Below are 21,423 nucleotides of genomic sequence, written 5' to 3'. Positions count from 1 at the left end.
GAGTAGCGGCGTGAACTGAGCAGCTGCAAAAGCAGTGAGATCGCGAAATTAATGCAAATTTTGACTGGTAGCATTCACTTCGTAATTAGTTTTTATCTTAGCGGTTTTCTGTTCTGTATATAAAGGATTATCTGAAGAATGAACATGGGTTGATAACATCCGAAGCGGGCGCGCAGCGGCGCTGTGTTTTGAGCAGGAAGACGAAGAGGAAAAACCCCCAGGAATCCGCGGCGCAGTGAGGATTTCCATGGTAACAATGGCTGATTGATCATTCTTATTAGCAACAGACAAAGAGTATCAGAGACTGAGAGTACGATGAGATCCTGGCAGTCTGAGAGGCAGCTACTCAGAGATGCAAGCAGGGGAATAGCGGCGCTGCGTAGCTGCAGGGAGTCGATCACTACGGGGTGAGGCGGAGCCACTACTTTAGCAGCTAGTAGTAAACAGCTTACAGCCACGGCTAACTCCGGGAACCAAGGTAGAAAAGCCTTTTTCCCCATAGTCCAAAAGACTGCATTTTTACTCCAAAATGCAGCCACAGTGTCCAAAAGAAAAAACATAAGTGCAATCATTTGCATATTAAGAGTCTACAGAGGCTGATAATCWCCCCACTCTGCTCCTGGATTACCATTAAACTTTTGAGTTTTATGTCAAATCCACAAGAATTAAATGACAGAAACTAATTCTCTCACTGCATCTTTGATTCATTTTGTCCAGCTGCAGACTGTTAGACTGTCCAATCAGAGTCAGGTATTGTGTAGTTGGTGCTTTTAATCAGTTTTCAGTAACTAAATTCAAGTCTATGGAACACAAAATATCACTAAAATCACTCTGTCCTTCTAAAATCTTTCAGAAAATAGTAAAAATGCACTGAATAGTATCGAATTGTACCGCTCAACAAATATCGTGATACATATCGTATCGTGACCAGAATATTGTATATCGTATCGTGAAATTATTGTTTCACTACACCCCAATATGATACAGATATGATTTTGTTGTAGTCCATTACCTACAGTCCTATAACTATATGTAGTCTTATAACCCTTCTATTTAAGAAAAAAGTGATTGAAAAGCAGGTTACAAATCTCAGTTCATCCTCAAAATTGGGCAAACGTGAGCCTTTACTTTCACGTTGTGTTAAAGTGTCACCGGGAATATTTAATGTTTTAGAACTAATTATTTGGATAATCAACGAGAAAAGAATAATTATAAATAAATTTTCTGYCTTCTCTGTGATGTCTATCATGTGTCCATCATAAAGTGGACGTTGCTTTAGAATGATTAGACATTTTGACGACATGTACACAGAAAGCAACATTTGAGACAGTGTTTTGTTTGTACAGAATGCGTTACMATATTGGGATAGCTCAACATGCCTCTAAGAAATATCAAGCCACCTCCATGAAAACTAAGCTTTACATGCACCTTTCAAACACGATTGAAATTAATGAACATTATGGCAGCCTAAAGAAAGAGGCTGCTTTTGTTCCACGTTGACGTTGAAGGCAAACTGACTACGTGTTGAGCTTCTAGACAAGCTAAAACTGGTTAGCATAGCAAAGCTGTCATCGGTTGGGGACTATATTAAAGATCATATGTACATGTTTATACTTTGTATGAGAAGAGTTGTTCGTGGAGGCTGACGAGGGGACAGTCTGAACGCTTTAGCTCGGGTCCAGCTAGTGACAGAAGATAACTAGCGCTAGCTAGTTAACGTCAGCACTGTCTGCAGACTACATATCCCTGATTCATGTCGCACTGACTTAGTAAAAAAGAAACATTCATTGGCTGTGTACTAATATTCACAACGTCAGCCTCGGCAGTCAGTAGAAGCAGCCGCTGAATTTCTCTTGTTTCCGTTTAAGAGAATACAGACTACAAACGTGCTAGCGTTAGCCACTGTTATGATAACTGCAAGGCCCGACAACAACTAAAACGATTTACAATGACTTTCAGCTTTTACTCACCATGTTTGGTTTCCCTTTATGTGTGAACTCTCTTCAGTCCGTGGTGTATGTGGTTTGGGGGAGATTTATCGTCACTCTGGAATGCCAGGTTGCGAATACAGCTGACTTCGAGTAAGGTGAAGCGTTAGCTAGTTAGCGTCAATATGGCAGCGGCAGCGGAGAGCCACGTATCCACCGGAAGAGACTCGCTGGATCAGCCCACCGTGGAAACCGGTGACGTGGGCTCCAAAATGTTGGCCTTCGTGGAGAAGTGAAGGGTAGAGAGGAGTGTTTGTTACTGCAGGGGTTTATTTCTCACAAAATATCCAAAACTAGACTGTTTTATCAACGCCAACAGCAAAAATACTATATCATTATGGCACTGAAACGAAAACCACAACAGTATAAGCTCTTGTTAAAAATGTATTAACTTGTTTAGTTAAGTCAAATGTTTTAATTATGTGTGCTTATTCTGTGTTTGTATTTTTTTCCTCTGAAAAAAATACAAACAGTATTTTTTTCAGACACTCGGATCTCTCTTATAAGAGATCCGAGATCTCTTATAAGTATATATCYCATTTATAAGAGATCTCTCTTATAAGTGAGATCTCGGATCTCAATGGGTCAAGCTGCATAAATAAAGCTTTATAAATAGAATTAAACCTATTCCAAATTGTGAAAACATATGTTTTACCAAAAATGTTGATGTTAGACTCATTTTATCGTTGCATTTTTACTCATATCGAATGCAGGCTGTGTTATTCAGTTTTGTATGGGCAAATTATCCGCAATAAGGATGGATGGTTAATTTGTTAAAAAGTTCATTTTTCTCATAGTACCCTGTTCAACCAGTGACTTCGCAAAGAGGACTGTAGRTGGTGCTATATCCCCTCTGGGTCAGACATTGCACTCCCAAGAAAATAAAAATTTGTTTTTTTTATGGTTGTTTTTCTATTTGAAATATATATATATATATATTTAAATCTGACTGTGATTTTATTTAGCCTACATGAAAAATACAATCCCTACTAAACTGTCGATTTTGTATGTGGTTATGAACTAACAAAAAAAGGACAATGGAAAATGCAACAAATAAGGGCATAGATGAAGCAATAACGACATTCAGGAGTTCTTATTTATTATGCAGCATTACAAATATTTCTTTTTAGACTGTTTTTTTCATTAATTTTAATATTATTGTATGTGGGGCCACACGCATCCAGCAATTATTTACTCAACAGGTTAATTCATTAAACTTAGACAAATAGAAGCAATAATCTTTTGAAAAGGTTCTTGTGTTTGTTGATGAGAATGGACTGAAATCAATTTTTAGACCAACTAAATAGAAAACATTCGACCCAAAATGTTAGGAAGCTAACTTCAGAGACCCGTTTTATTCAACAATAATTTATTTTCTGCTTTGTTTTAACAAAATATTTGCTGAGCAGATAAAAAGAAAAATAATTCACAGAAAAATAATTTTGCGTTTTTTTTTTGTTTTTTTTTAAGTGCTTTTGACTTGGCGAATACAGACTGGCGACCTGTCCAGGGTGACCCCGCCTCTCGCCCGAACGTTAGCTGGAGAGGCAGCAGCACCTCCTGACCCCACCAAGGGACAAGGGTGTCAAGAAAATGGATGGATGGATGGATGGATGGATGGATGGATGGATGGATGAATGGATGGATGGATGGATGGATGGATGGATGGATGGATGGATGGACTTGGCGAGTTTTACCCGCGGTGCAAAAAGTTTGGATTCCTCTGTCCTAGAGGGCGCTAGTCAGAAGGAGGAAATGACCTCTACTTTGTGTGATGACGTCACAAGGATCCACACTCATTCACATGAGGAGCAGAATGAGAGCAGAGCTCTGAGAATTCGCAAGGATTTTCTTTTTACTTGCAGAGTGTCGAACAAAGTAACTTGTTGAGTCCCACAAAACAACCTGAGTTCAACAGATAGCCGACATGTCAGAAGAGACGAGCTCACAGGTAGGTTTTTAATCTGATCACCCTCATTTCTGCTCTCTGTACGTTGATGGCGCTTAGGTTAACTTCCGCCTACGTCACTCAGCTATGGCGCGCTGATTGGCTCTTGTTCGTGTTTGCTAGTCAAGAGAAGTTTGGATTGGACAGAAAAGCGGAGGGGAAAGGCGAGTCGAAGTTTAGCCAGAGACTGTCACTTCTGATTTTCAGAAAACATAACGTTGAACAGAAGCATGCATATGAATTATAATGAATTATAGCGTAATAACGGTGAGGGATTTAGTAAATTCATACTTCTTCCTGCTCCTTTTCGAGCTGACTTGTGATTTTTAAAACCTTTTCTTTTCATTGTTTTTAGTTATTTTCTCCTTTTTGTTCGAAATAAAAATAAACTTTCATTCATTCATTCATTCATTCATTCATTCATTCATTCATTCATTCGTAGCTTCCTCTACTACAATAAGGAGATCCTATTTGAAGGACGTTAATTCACTATAAATTAGTGAATTAATAGTGAATTAATTCACTATTAATTAATTAATCTGGTACTGAAGCCTTGATGAATCAATCTGTTGTAATTTTAGAGAGGATTTTCAATGAATGTGTTACAATTTCACAAACAGAATAAATTATATATGGTTATGTAGAACAAATTGTAGTCTTTTGCCTCATAAGGTGGACCCAATCAGATGTAGTCACAATAAAAAAGTAAAAAAATAAAAACAGTTAAGCTCAAATGTGACAATTTTGGAACAGTCTTTCTTGGTTGACACCCTTTTACTCCATGATGATTTCGTACCAGCTTCACTGTGTCCAAGAACACTGGTGCTCTATAGTTTAAAATGTTATTTTACCTGAGAGTTCAGGTTGRGTCTCCCAGAACTTGGTGAGGAGGTGGCACACCAGAATATCAACGGATTTGGTTTCAGGGTCGAATAAATTACAGAGAACCAGAAGGGTTGATAAAAAACAAAATCCACAATGCAGCAACAAAAACCAAAATGAAAGCTATGCTAAAGTGGAAGTTAAGCTCAGACTAAAGTTTTGCTAAAACTAAAGTTAAGCTACAACTGAGTGACGCTAAATGGGAGTCATGCTAATACGGAATTCATGCTAAAACATGTTTCGCTTAAACTGAAGTCATGTTAATACGGAAGTTATGGTAGAACTAAGGTTACGCTAAAGCTGAAGTTATTCTGGGGCTGAAGCTCTGCTGTATCAGACGTTACTCTAAAGTGGAAGGTGTGCTAAAATGGTAGTTGTGGCTTTTGCCTTCTGTTGAACCTCCTGGGCAAATAAATGTGCCTACAGAGAATTAATCTAATAATACTTTGAATGACTAATTGCTATTATGTATATTTATTTGATAAAACTATTTGTATTACTGTACAAAGACTTCAAAGAATTTGAAGTAATATGGGCTACAACAATATTTAATTTCCCTTTGGGATCAAGAAAGTATTTTTGAATTTGAATTTGCTCAAACATTTTTAGTATTTGTGTCTCTTTCAGCTGTTTCCTAGTTTTTGTTGACCAATGTTAGATCATTTCTTCTTTTTCAACCAATTGACTCCCTAGTTCAAACCTCACACAAAGTCCTGAGAGTCACAAAGTTTTCAGGATTTGGTTATTTTGGTGCTGCTAAGAATTTATTTTGCCTTGCGAATGTCTCCACTCTTGAGTAGTAAGAATGTCAGTAAGAATGTCATCTCTTTATATTGACTCTCAGTTTTCCATTCATAAAAACTGTGACCCAGGTCTTCCACCTGTAGCCCTCACTATGAAATGTGAGGGCTACACGTTTCATAGTGTGTACACACCTTGCAGCCAGCAGGCCTCCGTCTCAGATGCCCATCCCTGCCTTTTCTAACGGCACACTTATCTGTCAGAAGCAGAGATCAGTAGGTGTGGGTCTCCAGAAGGGGGAGGGTGGCAGGAGGGGACTATCAGTGATCACACCACTGTTTCTTGAGACTATATGACCTCAGTCAGCACAGAGCCTTTTACCAAGACACAGCAGGCAGACCCAGACACAATAAGCTCTACAGTTCAGCGGCTCAGAGCGAAGAACCAGAGTGATGGAGGAAGGACCCTATAAGTACATCCAGGTGAAGGACAGCAGAGGGAAGGTGCTGTGCTCGGAGCGATCAGAGATTCTTTGACTGAGATTGTTGAAATTGTTTTTTTTCACTCTGTCAGGACGGGAACGGCAAAGTCAGCCGGGTCATCARGATCGGAACTCGCAAAAGCCAGGTACGCTCAGTTTTTCCTACTTCTCCGTTACATTTTCTCCTCTCTCTTTGCCTCTTGTTCTGAACCTGGGTCGAGATGCTCCAGAGATCCAGAATGTCAGTTGAATATGTATTATCTGATGCGGCCATTCGGCTGCGGAGGCAGCTGAGCAGGATGTCTGCAGAGATAACAGTGGCTTTGTCTTGACAAGAACTCGTCATCCTGCCCTYCGTATTGATTTCAGGATTTGTTGCTGTCTAGATTTGGTCGAACTAATAAAAAATTAAATAAAAACTAACTCCTTCTATCTTCTTCTGTTGTAGCTGGCGCGCATCCAGACTGACAGTGTTGCTGACAAGCTGAAGGAGCTCTACCCGGATTTCCACCTGGAAATAGGTGAGCAGCTGGAGCTGTGGATTCTTCTGCCCGAAGATAAAAGTAGATAGTGAAGTCAGACCAGGTCTGAATAAAGTCTGTGGTTTACCTCCAGTCATCGTTGGCATGAACGGATGCGCACGTTTCATTTATTGTGACTGTTTTAATCTAATCTGTAAATTATATTCCGACATCCAAACTAGTAATTAGTTAATTAGTTGCAAGTAGAGAGGAAATGACTTTGACTGAAAATGAAAAAGAACCAGCTTATATTTTTTAATATATGACTTCATTTATACTTGCATTGTCACGTAAATAATGTCAAACTTACGTCTTTCTTATTTTGTCTGTTACATTTTTTTTATTGATTAGTGATTTATATCCTTTGTGTTGATGGTGAAAACATAGCAAAAATGGTGTCTGGAGAAAAAGGAGCGTTTGTTGAAATGCCGCTTATTGGCAACAAAATTAATGAAGAAATCGACATATGAGCTCATTAACAATTTTTTAACACTTGTCAACACTTTATTTGACGGGTGTGCATAACACCTGCCATGAAGATAAATCTTCTTCATGAATGTTTGAGTGTTGTCATGAAGTGTCATTTGATAAATAATGATGCTTTTCATATAAAGTTGCATTTAAAGTATCACTATTTGCCAAATAATTATACTTTTAATGCAAAGGTGCATTAACACTTGTATTAAAAGTCCATTAAAATAGTCAACTTTGCATTAAAAGTATAATTATTTACCGAATGACACTTCATGACAACAGTCATAAACATTCATGAAGACTTCTTCATCTTTATGACAGGTGTTATGTCATGTTTCTGTCATGACAGTCTTGTGCACATTCAGTCAAATAAAGTGTTACAGAATATTTATTGCTTTTTAAAATCAGTGTAAGTAGCTAATCAAAATTAACATATAGACATGTTAATAATATACCAGAGAGAACCAACAGCTAAATMATTTTTCAATTCCCATGACTACACGACTGACTAAAATGACTAAAATGTGATGATTGCCCAATTTTGGAAAATGAGTCTCATACAGAACTGTGGAATAATCATTTCTTCAGAATTTCCTCTTTAGGAACTAGACTTCCTGGACATTTGCTGATAATATGTGCTTTATCTGTCATGAAGAATCACTGTATCCTACTGCTACTACTACACAAACTATAACATATTTTCTTTCTATATTCTGTAGTACATTTAGAAAAAGCCACAGATCATAATTTGATAGAAATAAGGTGATTTACAGGGAGCCAAGTGATCTTATCTTCACTGCCCTGCTGCCTGGAGCAGAGAGCCCTGTGTGATGGTTGCAGATGTGGAGCTCTCACTGTTTAGACCTGTATGACCACATCTCTTTGTTGTTCTTGGTATTGATCCCAACTATCATAAATAAATATCTTATGTCTTCTAGTTGCCATGTCAACAACAGGAGATATAATCCTTGACAGAGCTTTATCAAAGGTAAGATTTATCATTCCGGTGTCATATGTACTCTGTGCTGCTCAAAGTTTCAAACAGTTTAAGTCTAACCTGGAGTCTACACCCAGCAGATTTTACTTTGTTGTTATATGTGCAGTCTTGAAAAGTAAGGAACCTGCAGGTCTGGATAATAAATATTTTCATTTTATAAATCTTTCCTTCAGATTGGTGAGAAGAGTTTATTCACCAAAGAGTTGGAGAACGCCCTGGAGAGGAATGAGTAAGTGTGACACTGACTGCAGAATCCTTTGTACTGTGTAAAGGTCCAGCTGACACTCAAGGCTCTTTGTTGGAATAAAGGAAGAATAGCAACTAAGTTGATTAAGGATTCATTCATTTCATAACAGAAAATACATGTTGCTGTTGGGCCTGTCTGCACATTTGATGTGCAAGCAAATTCACACCCTTTGATCTTTTTTGCCTTTTTTCATTTTACAACCACAACCTTCATCTGCTTCTTGGGGAGTTTTTGTGACAGAACAGGGCAGCAGCTAACGATTACTTTGATAATAAATTGTTCTCACAGCTAATTGATTGAGATAAAAAAAAAGGCACTMTGCAGATTTTTTTATTTAACCACTTTTAACTTATGTTCTACAATATTTGAAAACACTTAAAAATGCAAATAATTTTTTTTAAAAATAAGAAATATTTTATTACCTAAAATGTATTGCTTTGATGTACACTTGATCATCTGTAGCAAAGGAGCTTAGGAGCTTTTATTACAGAATTTGAACCAGTTGAAACTAAAGTTGCCACTTGAGGAGTTCTGGGTGGGACAGATTTATAGATGAAGAACTTTTTTTTTTTAATCTTGTATGCAAAATATATATATTTATTGTGCAGCTTCGACTTAATTAAATCTGACTGTGTTGTTCTTTCAGCATATGGCTTGTTCTGAAGTCAGTACGCTCTAGTAAATGATGAATTGATTACTAAATTCATTGACGATTATTTCAATAATTGGTCACTGCGATTAATCGATTCATTTCTTTGACAGGCCAAAACAAAGTAGCATGAAGAAATGATATCTGATTTTTTCACAATGAAAATCTGAAAGCTGCTTCTTCTACAGAATATTGATTGAGGAATGTTTAATCCAGATTAATTTCAGTTTTAAATTGTAAAAATAAAAAAAAAACAAGTTCAATTTTACTCCCCCTCATTTCTGTCCTCGTTGTGTTCTATCACATCAAAATCCATTGAAATATATTGAGACAAAATGCGAGTGGGTATGAATACTTTTGCATGCTTTAAAGGAAGTCCTCCAGAGGGAAACCCCTCCAGTGTAACCTGGAGTCAGCCTCAGATGTAGCAGCTGCTTCCGGGCTGCAGCTGAATGAATGCATTATTCCAGTGCAACATGGTGTAAGTGATGTCCTTCCTGTGTGACCTGCAGGGTCGACCTTGTCGTTCACTCGCTGAAGGATCTTCCCACCAGCCTGCCTGCAGGGTTCACCATCGGAGCTGTGCTGAAGTAGGTCCACAGTCTGCAGTCTCTGGAGCGTTTCAGGTCACATCTTGTTCTGTTTGCAGCTCAGACACCAAGGAAGTACTGCTCCTGTTAGTGAGCAAACAGGAAGTCATCAGCTCTAGAAGAACATTGCTATGGTGGGGAGTTGCTGCTGACAAGCATAGTTAAAGGAAGTTTGCCCACAAGCAGGGCTGTTGCTGGCCATTTTGATGACTGAAGGACAAATGCTTAGTGATGCCCCCCTCCCCCCACACACAACCCCACAGAGAGGAAATGAGCAACAATTCTGTGCTTTTCTGTGTATCACTCAATATGGAGGAGGAAAATAAAGGCTCATGGTGTCGACACATTATGAGCAACAATAGCTGGATTTTCATTACAAATATGTGCAAATCCTTGTTGATATTCTGCTCATGTAAAAAAAATCACAATTTTATAATTGCTTTGTTTTTATTAAATAAGAAAAAAAAGTGCAATTTTATGATTAATGTAAATGCAGCCATTGAAGAAAAGAAACAAGTAACTAGCAATGGGATGTCATGAAACGGGAAGTTAGATTGGAATGGGGCAGGGAGGATTGGTCAAAATTCAGCCAAGTTGCAGCAATTGATAAAAGAAGAAGTAAATACAGAATATAATAAGGTGTGATGACTAATGAAAATGTCAGGGCTGTGCAGGATTTGTGACTATTTGTATTAATAGTTGCACCTTCCTGGAGTGACTGATACAGTCATGACAGGTTTTGTTCTCTTGAGGAAGATTATTAATTAGGAGCAGAAAATCCTACAGAACTTTTTCACATGAAGTTGAGTAATTACTTTAGACTGTAACTGTATTCAGATTATTGAGCAGCAACATGGGGGGACGGAGACGTTCATCTTTCACTGAAGCAGATTTGTTACTTTTGTATTACTTAACCTGTATCCATTAGAATCTTTCACACATTTTATTTAAACATGTTATGATTGATTGTAATGATTTTTAATTTTTCAAAAACCTGGTAAACATTAAAACATTATTTTTATTAAGAACCAAAATACCACGTTTACAAATTTTAGATAATTCTAGTTTCTTCCACAAACTTTAGTATTTCTTCCCAGCAGCAGAGTTGGAAAGTGGCTCTGTGTTCATAATAAGTCTATTATTAGTCAGTGTCTTCATGTCAGTGGGCAGATGGAGGGGACAGAGGGTCAAGCAGCATGTACCACTTGTGTCCTTTGTTTCAGGAGGGAAAACCCCCATGATGCAGTGGTGCTCCATCCAAGCAACACAGGAAAAACTCTGGACACTCTTCCAGAGAAAAGGTGGAGCTCGTTTAGGAAACTTGAAGTTGTAGGTTATGAACAGATGATGTTTCATACTATGGATCTGTGTGTGTGTGTGTGTGTGTGTGTGTGTGTGTGCGTGTGTGTCTGTGTGTGTGTGTGTGTGTGTGCAGTGTTATTGGCACGAGTTCATTACGCCGCGCTGCCCAGCTGAAGAAGAGGTTTCCCCATCTGGAGTTCAAGGACATTGTATCCTTTCTTTTTTTTATATACATACTTTTTATTTATTCGTTTTTAAACAACACATACATTCAGAACATGAGGGCTAGGGCAGGCAGCAGATAGTCACACTGGTGACCATATTACAATGCAGGCATTTCTCTGTATGAAGTTACATAAAATAAAATAAATACAGAGGAAAGCTCCCAGGTGTCTGTCCGAGTGATGTAGAATCACAACCATCAACTGTTACACACTTTTGATTATAAAATAATCCAATTTTTCCCAAAGTCTCTCTCCTTTCTCCTTCTGGAGACGTATTGTAAATGTCAACATTTCCATATTGTATATCAAGTTTATGATATTCACAAGGAGCCTCAGAGTAGGGGGTCCAGGTTGGAGCCAGCATTTAGTAATCACCTTCTTGCTTGCAATCAGAAATATCTTCAACATGTATGTGTCCTTATTATTGAGTCCGTCAGGAAGTATTCCAAGGTACATGGCAGGAAATGAAAAGACTAAAGTTATACCCAGAATTTCATAGATTACTCAATTAACATCCTTCCAGAAGGTTTTTAACTGTGGACAGTCCCAAAAGATATGAAAACAGTCTGCAGAAACCACCCCACACTCCCTCCAGCAAGAGGACTGAGAACCACCCAGCTACGATTTCTGCTTTGGTGTAATAAAAAATCTGATTAGATTCTTCCAACAGAAATCGCGCCATGTTAAAGAATTTGTGGTGGACAGAATATTCCTCCAAATCCGCAACCAGACCTCAGGTGAAACATTTGCTTCCTTTTCCCATCGTTGTCTGACATAATCAGTTGAGTTCTTATTCATTGTTAGTTTGTGTTTTCCACCTGTTTCCTGAGCCTCCATGAAGCACCTTAGAAGCTTTAGGCCCTGCCTCATAATACCTTTGTCTCATATATTTAAGCTTTTTTTCAATTTCCTCATTTAAAATTTTGTGACTCTCCTGCTTAACCGGCCTCATTTGTTCCAGTATGGAAGGGTTTTTGTTAATCGAATGCAGCTGCTCCAATCTTTTTAAATTTTCCTGCAAGTCTGTTAGTTTTTTCGCTCTGATCTTCTTTAAATGAGCACATTTTGCAATTATTTTACCCCTAATACATGCTTTAGCCGCATCCCACAGAATTGTAGAGCTAACTGTTCCATTATCATTAAATTCTAAGTAAGTTTTAAGCTCTTCTGCCATTTCCGTTTTGAATTCCATACTATTTAATAAACTTGTGTTAAGCCTCTATTGCGTGTTTTTAGGGCTTCTAACTAAATTAATTTTCATAGTTAAACGAGAATGATCGGAGATGTCTCTTTGTCCTATTATACAATCTTTCACTCTGTGAAGGTCCTTATTGAACATAAAAAAATAATCAATTCTAGAATGTATGTTATGTCTCGTTGAGTAAAAAGTAAATTCACGGTCATATTCATGGAAAGATCCCCATACATCTGCGAGACCCAATTCTTGCAGGATTTTTTAAAATTGCTTTTGACATCGTATCCTTTCTGACAGTTTTCTTCTTTTCACTCTGAACTTGTTAGGCCTCATCAGCATGACATGGAGATGACCAGAGTATTTATCTGATTTGAACTTTGTCACATTCTGTGTGCTTTTTCCATACAAGTGATGGATATTTGTGAAGTGCATGAAAAAAGACAAATTGCGATTCCGTTGACCTTATAATTGCTCAATTTGAGATTTCAAAATTAAATTTGCTTAATGGAAACAACAATAAAAAAAAAAATCTCTTGTTTTTCCATTAAAAGTTTTGCCGCTGTGATGAGGTGGGCTTCACATCGTATTAAAATTGGTTCATGTCGCAAAACTGTAACACAAAACTGCACTTTTCGGATAACACAAGTCACATGATCAACAACCAGATGTTGCCACTGGCCCAAACCACGAAGAAGACGACAGGAAGTGGTGGGAGGACGACGGCGTCTCATATTTTTTAAGGACTCATCGTGTGAACAGACTTATTCATGGAATATTGACAAAGTTTTGTCAACATTTGTAATGGAAACGCAGCTACAGGCTACAAAAATAAAGTTGAAAAGTATTTCAGGCATTTATGTCCAAAACGGTTCAATTCAAAATGACCTCATAATTATGCCCTACTTTGTGTTTGTCTGTTACCTCAAATTCCTTTTAAAATACTTTGAAGTCTTTGGCTTTAAAAGTGAAAAAGTTAAAGGAATATGAATAATATTTCCAGGGAGTGTAGAAAACAACACGTTTCCAGTTTCCTCTAAGGTGTTGTGTTTCTTTAACGGCCGCTCTCAGCGTGGGAACCTGAACACGCGTCTGAAGAAGCTGGATGAGAAGGACGATTTTGCTGCCATCATCCTGGCTGCTGCCGGCCTGCAGAGGATGGGCTGGGAGAACCGAATCAGCATGGTACCCCTTCTGATGATGATGATATCAGATCCTCTCATGGATGTTTCTGATTGGTTAACATCTAACAAACTCTCTGATCCTACTTCTAGATCCTGGAGCCTGAAGACTGTATGTATGCTGTTGGACAGGTAGAGGAATACATTTTGTTCAGTTTGTGTGATGGAAAGGTAACTGTGCACAATCGTGTTGTAATGAACTCCTGTGTGTTTGTGTTCAGGGGGCTTTGGCAGTGGAGGTCCGGGCCAGAGATACAGACATCCTGGAGATGGTGTCTGTCCTCCATGACCCTGACACTGTGCTGCGCTGCATTGCTGAGAGAGCTTTCCTCAAACAACTGGTACAACAAAAGCCTGCGTTATTTGAACAAATTTGTTAGCGTTTAAATTAAGGCGTTGATTTTTATTCAGAATAACTTTTACTAATAGGAGGGCGGGTGTAGTGTTCCTGTGGCTGTGCACACCAAGGTGAAGGACTCCCAGGTAAGAATGCTGGAAAATGGAGAACTCTGCCTTGTTGGTTACTGCCTGCTGCTTTGACTGATTAAAGTACGGCTACGGTGCATATGGACCCCTCATTTCTCCCAAACCAATCATTCCTCTGGTATCAGKACCTCCCAGTTCAAGTTACGATATCATACATTAACTTGTAAGCACTTTAAGGAAAGTAAGCCATTTATTCCAACTGGTTCGGCACCGGAAATTAAAAATGCATGGTTATATAGTAGAAGTAGTATTAAGATAGTCAGTGCTTTAGCTGTAGCTAAATGTATAAAGTTAGTTACCATTAGCTAACTTCATAGTTAGCTAATATTAGCTACAGTCAGAWATTACCTAACTGTCACTAATAACTGTATAAAGTCAGGTTGTATTAGCTAATATTAGCGATAAGTAGCTAATGTTAACTAACTGCATAAAGTTAGTTAGCATTAGCTAACTGTATAAAGTATAAAGTTAACTTTATACAGTTAGCTAATATAACCAAGGAAAGTCTGGGTTCCCTTGCTTAGCCAACTGCTGCCTCCCTGACCTGAGCTCAGGTAAGATGATGGATGGATGAACATGAAAACTTATTTCAATAATAATTAAAAAATGTAAAAATTAAGGATTTTGTGAATTCTTACTCATTCACTGATTTAACAAACACAGACCTGCTTCCCTCTGATTGACTCAAACCAGTCACTTGCAGACTTGACTTCAGCAAACGCATTTACATACTGATTGTCCAAACCAACAGGTCAAACTCTACTGTATTGATCTAAAATGAGACACGCGATTTTAATTTTCCAGTCAACCCTACTTTATGCTGTTTGACACATATTTGTGCATCAGTTTGACAAACTTCTTCAAAAATATTCTTGAAGACAGAAGGAAATTTTCGCTCAAACTGTAAACCTGCCCGTCCTTTTTCAGCTCTACATGACCGGTGCCGTGTACAGTCTAGATGGATCACAGAGCATCAAAGAAACCATGCAGACCAGCATCGCTCCCGGCGATGAGGTGAGTGTGAAAGTGTTGCTCTTCTTCCAACTGTCAATTCTCAGGTTTAATCTTTCTACTGATGTCCACTCTCAGCAGAGCCTGGAGAGGGTGGACGAGCAGGTCCAGAGAGTGGGAGTCACAGCCATGAAAGTCCCAGCTGAAGCCCAGGATGCGGCTGAGCGGCTGGGCATCAAACTGGCTGATTTACTACTAAGCAAAGGAGCCAAGGAGATCCTGACAGTGGCCCGGCAGCTCAATGACGCCAGATAATCCCACCCCCTAAACCCCCCTCCCCCAGGCCTCCAATGGAAGGGACTGTGTCTGTTCAGTCTAACGCAACCTTGTTTCAAGTAAAACCACAACCTCAGTCTTATGTGGTGCTAATTTAAAGCCCAGTCGATTAAGAAACAGTGTTGTGCAGACACTACTTCAACCAAAGTTGCGCTCAGAACATTAGTTTGTCAGGAGTCCCTTCTGTTTGTGGGTCTTGGTTTGGGTGCTAGCCTGTACTTACCTCAGTGAACCATCTCCTTAACCACACACACATCAGCCCACTGGGATGATCTGGGAGGAACACAAACGGCCTTCAGCCCCTGCATCACCGACTGAAACGAGTCCAGGACGTGTCACCATCATCCAAGTGACACAGAAAGGAAGATCTTATCTGCACTGTTATTAAAAACMAAAACGCATTCCCTTTTTAAAGCTTTCATAATGCATGTTCTGAATGTGCATGATTTTCACGACATGCATCCTACCTCTATAAGAGATTAAATGTAAGCTGGAAGGAAATGTTGAGTCCAATGCTGCCCGTACCAGAACTGGAGAGTGAGGCTGGGATCTGCACAACTCTGCACTGAACCAGACATTTTCGCGCTTGAAGCTGTAGCTTCAAAACCGTTCCTGCAGTTCAGTTTTCTGTTCTTTTCAAATAGAGATGTTTTAAGTTTTACTTACAATGTGAAAAATGTTTGCATGAATAGAAAATGGCTGGCAAGAGCAGGTGATTAGAACTGCGTTCGCACAAACATTTGAATATGTGTGTCTGAAATTACGTGTCTATTTCAGCCTCACTGAGGTTCCTCTGATGCGTGAGGCTCAGGCTGCTCTGAGGGTCTGGCGGGATCATAGCGATGGTCTTTTCCCATAAATTTGAGACTAGAATTCTTTCCTTATCTATCTGCTTTTTACAAAAACATAAAGCAAAAATTGTTAGGCGTGTTGTTGAAAACTACCCTATAACCTTTAAATTAATGATATAACATGTATTTATTTGTATATTTTCATACATAGAAAATGAAAAACACTTGCTAAATTCTGAAGAAATATTTGAGGGAAGAATATAATTTTTTTGTGCTCTACAGAGCAAAACACCGTCTACCTATCCGTTCCTGTACCTAGCCTGTAGTTGTTGCTAGGCAACAGGACTAGTGCTCTGCTAGTTTTTAGATTATGACTTCCTGTACTTTTTAACATCACAAAATATTCCCAAACAGCAGAAATTGTCTCGTAAGCGAGACTTTTTTTGTTTTTTCTGTCAGCTGACTGGCAGTGAGCAGCAGCAGGTGGGTTAAGGACGGCGATGAATCCTAATGGAACCTTGTTGTACCTTGATGTAAGGAGCTGGCCCCAGGCCAAAAAAAGRACATAAAATGATATGTACTATCTAAATCACAGATGTCAAACTCCAGTCCTGAAGGGCCGCTGTCCTGCAACGTTTAGATGTGCCTCTGCTGCACCGCCTGAATAGAATAATTAGATCATTAGCAAGGTTCTGGAGAACTGATCTACACAAGGAGGAGGTAATTAAGCCATTTCATTCAGTGTTTTGTACCTGTGGCACATCTAAAAACTGCAGGACAGTGGCCCTTAGGACTGGAGTTTGACACCCCTGATCTAAATGATCTAAAATTAAAAACTAACATAATCTGAAATCTATTTTCTATTCAAATATAAATATATTTATSATATTCACTTTATCAACCATATACAATCTAAAAATACGTGCAGACGTTTGTAGATCAGTGAGAGAACAGGCATACTGTATATCACATTTATCCATCAATGTGAGTCTGTACCAGAAACATCTGTGTGTGGTAGTTCTCGGGTGCCAGGGTTTGAAAGCATTTAAATTCTGAGAACAGATAATATTCACTATGGAAGATGGTGGCACTAAGTTAAACTGTCAAATAGTAATGGAACTGGTATCATATACAGGTCCTTCTCAAAAAAATAGCATATTGTGATGATAAAAATTAAACTGTCATATATTTTAGATTCATTGCACACCAACTGAAATATTTCAGGTATTTTATTGTTTTAATACTGATGATTTTGGCAAACAGCTCATGAAAACCCAAAATCCCTGTCTCAAAATATTAGCATATCATGAAAAGGTTCTCTTAACGAGCCGTTAACCTCATCATCTGAATCAACAAAGTAACTCTAAACACCTGCAAAAGATTCCTGAGGCTTTTAAAAACTCCCAGCCTGGTTCATTACTCAAAACTCAAAGGAAAAAGTGTGTCAGAAAATGCTGCACAACGAGAAGAGGTGACCGGACCCTGAGGAAGATGGTGGAGAAGGACCGATTCCAGACCTTGGGGGACCTGAGGAAGCTGTGGACTGAGTCTGGAGTAGAAACATCCAGAGCCACCGTGCACAGGCGTGTGCAGGAAATGGGCTACAGGTGCTGCATTCCCCAGGTCAAAGGTCAAGCCACCGTTGAACCAGAAACAGCAGCAGAAGCGTCTGACCTGGGCTACAGAGAAGCAGCACTGGACTGTTGCTCAGTGGTCCAAAGTACTTTTTTCGGATGAAAGCAAATTTTGCATGTCAATTTACACAATCAACTAGAAATTTATTTTATCCAGTAATCTGTCATACTTTACATTAGAACGGGATTTTCCAGAAAGCCTACACTTCAGAAAGTCTTAATTTTTTGTGCCCTGCTGCCAGCTTTCATTCTTTTATTATCAGCAATGAACAATTATAAATATACACAATGTGTTTTATTTGTTAGGCTTGAGTGACAAAAGTTGGAAAACGACGATTTTCTTGACGGTTAAAAAACAACACAAAAAGAAGAACTCCACACAAGACCTCATTTATTTATTTATTTTACAATTCTGTTTTTTTGTTTGTTTTTTAACAGCAGCTGCCGATAAAACTGAAAGTTACAACATTGATATGATTACATGAACTGTTTTCCCGAGAAACGATCAGAAGCGCAGTGAAAATGGTCGGATTCGCCTCTCTAGTTGCAGCGCGAGACCCGACACTCCAGACACAATCTATTATGACCGGTGTTTCACACTGGAGTTTGACTGGACACTGTTGAGCTGCACGACAGAACTCTGACCACAGCTTCGTCATTACTCTCTTCTTTATGGACTTTACCAAAGCTCCGCCCAGAAACGCCCCTCGAAAACCCCATGTGACTTCATGTCTCACAAACAAAGCCTCGCGGGGCTTAGTTTCTATGTGTAAACATGGCGTCTTTTATTTCAACTGACTCTGCAGAGTATTTCTGAATCGATTAGCATTTCTGCCAGATTTTCACAAAATATCAGCCACGACAATGGACATGGGAACCAACAAGTTCATGTCATCTTTTTTGGACGACATCAAGTTGTTTTAGCCACGCGATGCCTCCAACATTGTGCGCATCGCAGCTATAAATGCTACCGGTTGATGAGGAAAACAGCAGATCCTCAGCATAAATATAGCTGTGGACAAGATCACTGACACCTATTGTTCTTGCAAGGCTGGGTAAGTGAGCATTCATGRTTTTGAGGGTTACTTTTGAAATCAGTGATTTCTGTTGTTGGCAAATGTTCGAATGTGCCTAGGCCTGATGCACTGTACTTGGTCCTAGCGTGGCTAACATGATTACAGTTTAGTAAAAAGCCTTTTCAGGTCAAATAAAATCTTAATGTATGTCAGATACGTTACACATTGCATATTGATCTGTTCAGCTAACGTAAGACTGTAACAGACAGGCTTCAAGGTGGAGAAGTTATATCGGTATTGCCATTATGCTGTACTTGGCTAAAAGGTTTTCATGATGGATGTGTTTATTGACTTTCTTTTTTTCATTCAGAAAGCAAAGCAATAATACTTACACCAGCAGACAATCCTTTGTTCTTATTGATCCTACGACAGTCGAGCTGCAAATGTGGTTGTGCACAAGCTTTGATCCAAGCAAGGCATTCCGTTTCAGATTTTGGAAATCTGTGAATTTTAGTTCCACAAATACAATCGGGATACCTGACATCGCCTGTACATATACCCCACTGACAGTGGAGAACCATTCTTTTTCGAGTCCTTTCGAAAAAGAAAGTTTCGGCAAAAACCTTCTGTAGGTCTGCTAGTCCACAATGTACATTAGCATGTATTTACTACTGTAGCTTGTGTTTGTGACACGGTCAAGCACGTGGTAGCTGCGCTGTGCCGTGAAATGGGCATTAGCCAATGAAACGTGGCTCCTGTGGTAAGATCCATGGACATTAGCCTCTGAGATCAGAGATGCAAGCAGGGGAATAGCGGTGCTGGGTAGCTGCAGGGAGTCGATCACTACGGGGTGAGGCGGAGCCACTACTTAAGCAGTTAGAAGAAAGCATCTTACAGTCACGGCTAACTCCGGGAGCCAAGGTAGAAAAGCCTTTTCCCCTATAGTCCAAAAGACTGCATTTGTGGCTGCATTTTTACTCCAAAATGCAGCCACAGTGTCCAAAAGAAAAAACATAAGTGCAGTCATTTGCATATTGAGAGTCTACAGAGGCTGATAATCWCCCCACTCTGCTCCTGGATTACCATTAAACTTTTGAGTTTTATGTCAAATCCACATGAATTAAATGACAGAAATTAATTTTCTCACTGCATCTTTGATTCATTTTGTCCAGATGCAGACTGTTAGACTGTCCAATCAGAGCCAGGTATTGTGTAGTTGGTGCTTTTAATAAGTTTACAGTAACTAAATTCAAGCCTATGGAACACAAAATGTCACTAAAATTGCTCTGTCCTTCTAAAATCTTTCAGAAAATCGTAAAAATGCACTGAATAGTATCGAATTGTACTGCTCAACAAATATTGTGATACATATCGTATTGTGACCAGAATATCGTATATTGTATCGTATCGTGAAATTATTGTTTCACTACACCCCTACCATACATATGTTCCATACTTCATGTTTGGCGCCACCCATAGATCCAGAGGGAAAATAGCATTTTACGGTGCTCTCTGCACTTCCATGTGAATGAAAACATTTTCTAGAAATAATTCCATGTGGAGTAAAACAAGTAGCTAAGCTGATTGAAGGTGTACAAAGAAATCTTTCTTACATGAAGGAAAGATACTTTGTTTTCTTGAAACAAATCAGTTTTCACTTTAATGAATGCTGAGATTTCACAGATCCCCTCATCCAGTCAAACTGCAGTTTTCCATACTGCGTCTTCCCGCATTTACGTGAGGTGATGAAGTTTTGTTGAGAAGCCAAAGGGACCACTTGGCTGAAGGAACATTGGGCTTGCTCTGTGCTGTGTTTCAATTGGACCTCCTGCACTACCCTTAGGGATGGTTCAGCTCGACCCCGTCGCAGCATTGTTTTTGAACGTTGGGATGCATGAGTAGGCTCCTGTGGTTGCTCCTCAGCAAACTGCACTTCTGTGGGTTGGCACGGAAAAGTTCCTATTTCAGTTCCACAAACAGCCTTTCGATGGGTTGGCATGGGGAGACTCTTGGGGATACTCTGCAGCAAATCATCCTTTCGTAAATTGACATGGGGAGGCTGCTTTGGATGCTCTGCAGCATACTGCACTTTGGGAAGTTTGAATGGGGAGACTCCTCTGTATGCTGTCCAGAAAATTGACTTTCGATGGATTGGTTCTTTGCTGTCTTTCAATTGACTCTTCTGTGCCACCCTCAGGTCCTTAACCACTCTTAGCTCCCTAAGGGTGGTGTAAGCGGAGCCCCATTGGAGCATGGACATGGTTATTGTAGGTCGGGATGCACAGGGAGGCTTCTGTGGATACTTTGCAGCATATTGCCCTTCGGTGAATTGTAACGAAGAGACTTCTGTAGTTTTGGGAGCTCCTGTGTATGGGGGGGTTCCTGTGTATGGGAGGATTCCCGGGACTCCTGTGTATGGGGGGGCTCCTGTGAATGGAGGGGCTCCTGTGTATGGAGGGGCTCCTGTGTATGGGACGATTCCCGGGACTCCTGTGTATGGGGGATATTCTGTATATGGGGGTGCTCCTGTAAATAGGGGGGCTCCTGTATATGGGGGAACTTCTGTATATGGGGGTGCTCCTGTATATGGGGGAACTCCTGTATATGGGGGTGCTCCTGTATATGGGGGAGCTCCTGCATATGGGGGAGCTCCTGTATATGGGGCAGCTCCTGAATATGGGGCAACTCCTGTGTATGGGGGAACTCCTGCATATGGGGCAGCACCTGTATATGGGGGGGCTTCTGTGTATTGTGTAGCTCCTGTATATGGTGTAGCTCCTGTGTATGGGGGG

The 21,423-nt window shown here is 39.6% G+C and overlaps 3 protein-coding genes across 5 annotated transcripts in view; 1 reads left to right on the top strand and 2 right to left on the bottom strand.

Moving 5' to 3' along the window:
• LOC103474292 (coatomer subunit delta) overlaps positions 1 to 2,175 on the bottom strand; it is a 10,528-nt gene extending 8,353 nt beyond the window's left edge. Inside the window, exon 1 of the mRNA XM_008425134.2 lies at positions 1,971 to 2,175. Within this exon, the coding sequence (XP_008423356.1) occupies positions 1,971 to 1,973 (3 nt within the window). The 5' untranslated portion in view covers positions 1,974 to 2,175. The remainder of the gene's footprint in view (positions 1 to 1,970) is intronic.
• A 1,501-nt stretch (positions 2,176 to 3,676) lies between these two features.
• Positions 3,677 to 16,114, top strand: LOC103474290 (porphobilinogen deaminase). Of its 3 annotated transcripts, none has more exons than XM_008425132.2 (14): positions 3,677 to 3,939; positions 6,133 to 6,186; positions 6,489 to 6,561; positions 7,974 to 8,023; positions 8,206 to 8,261; positions 9,441 to 9,518; positions 10,742 to 10,819; positions 10,954 to 11,029; positions 13,308 to 13,421; positions 13,511 to 13,549; positions 13,639 to 13,758; positions 13,847 to 13,900; positions 14,831 to 14,917; positions 14,993 to 16,114. In XM_008425132.2, the coding sequence occupies exons 1-14, from the start codon at positions 3,916 to 3,918 to the stop codon at positions 15,167 to 15,169; spliced, it is 1,080 nt and encodes a 359-aa protein (XP_008423354.1). In that variant the 5' UTR covers positions 3,677 to 3,915; the 3' UTR covers positions 15,170 to 16,114. The 3 variants fall into 3 exon arrangements, with proteins under 3 accessions (XP_008423354.1, XP_008423353.1, XP_008423352.1); XM_008425131.2 differs by lacking the exon at positions 3,677 to 3,939 and adding an exon at positions 5,931 to 6,041 and having other exon boundaries at positions 14,996 to 16,114; XM_008425130.2 differs by lacking the exon at positions 3,677 to 3,939 and adding an exon at positions 5,931 to 6,041.
• A 4,779-nt stretch (positions 16,115 to 20,893) lies between these two features.
• Positions 20,894 to 21,423, bottom strand: part of LOC103474357 (uncharacterized) — an 11,434-nt gene continuing 10,904 nt past the window's right edge. The window contains exon 6 of the mRNA XM_008425241.2: positions 20,894 to 21,409. Within this exon, the coding sequence (XP_008423463.1) occupies positions 20,894 to 21,409 (516 nt within the window). The remainder of the gene's footprint in view (positions 21,410 to 21,423) is intronic.

Source organism: Poecilia reticulata, linkage group LG13 (assembly GCF_000633615.1).
Source record: "Poecilia reticulata strain Guanapo linkage group LG13, Guppy_female_1.0+MT, whole genome shotgun sequence".
NCBI lineage: Eukaryota > Metazoa > Chordata > Actinopteri > Cyprinodontiformes > Poeciliidae > Poecilia > Poecilia reticulata.
Note: the sequence above shows the minus strand (reverse complement) of the source record. Positions and strands in the feature narration are given on the sequence as shown.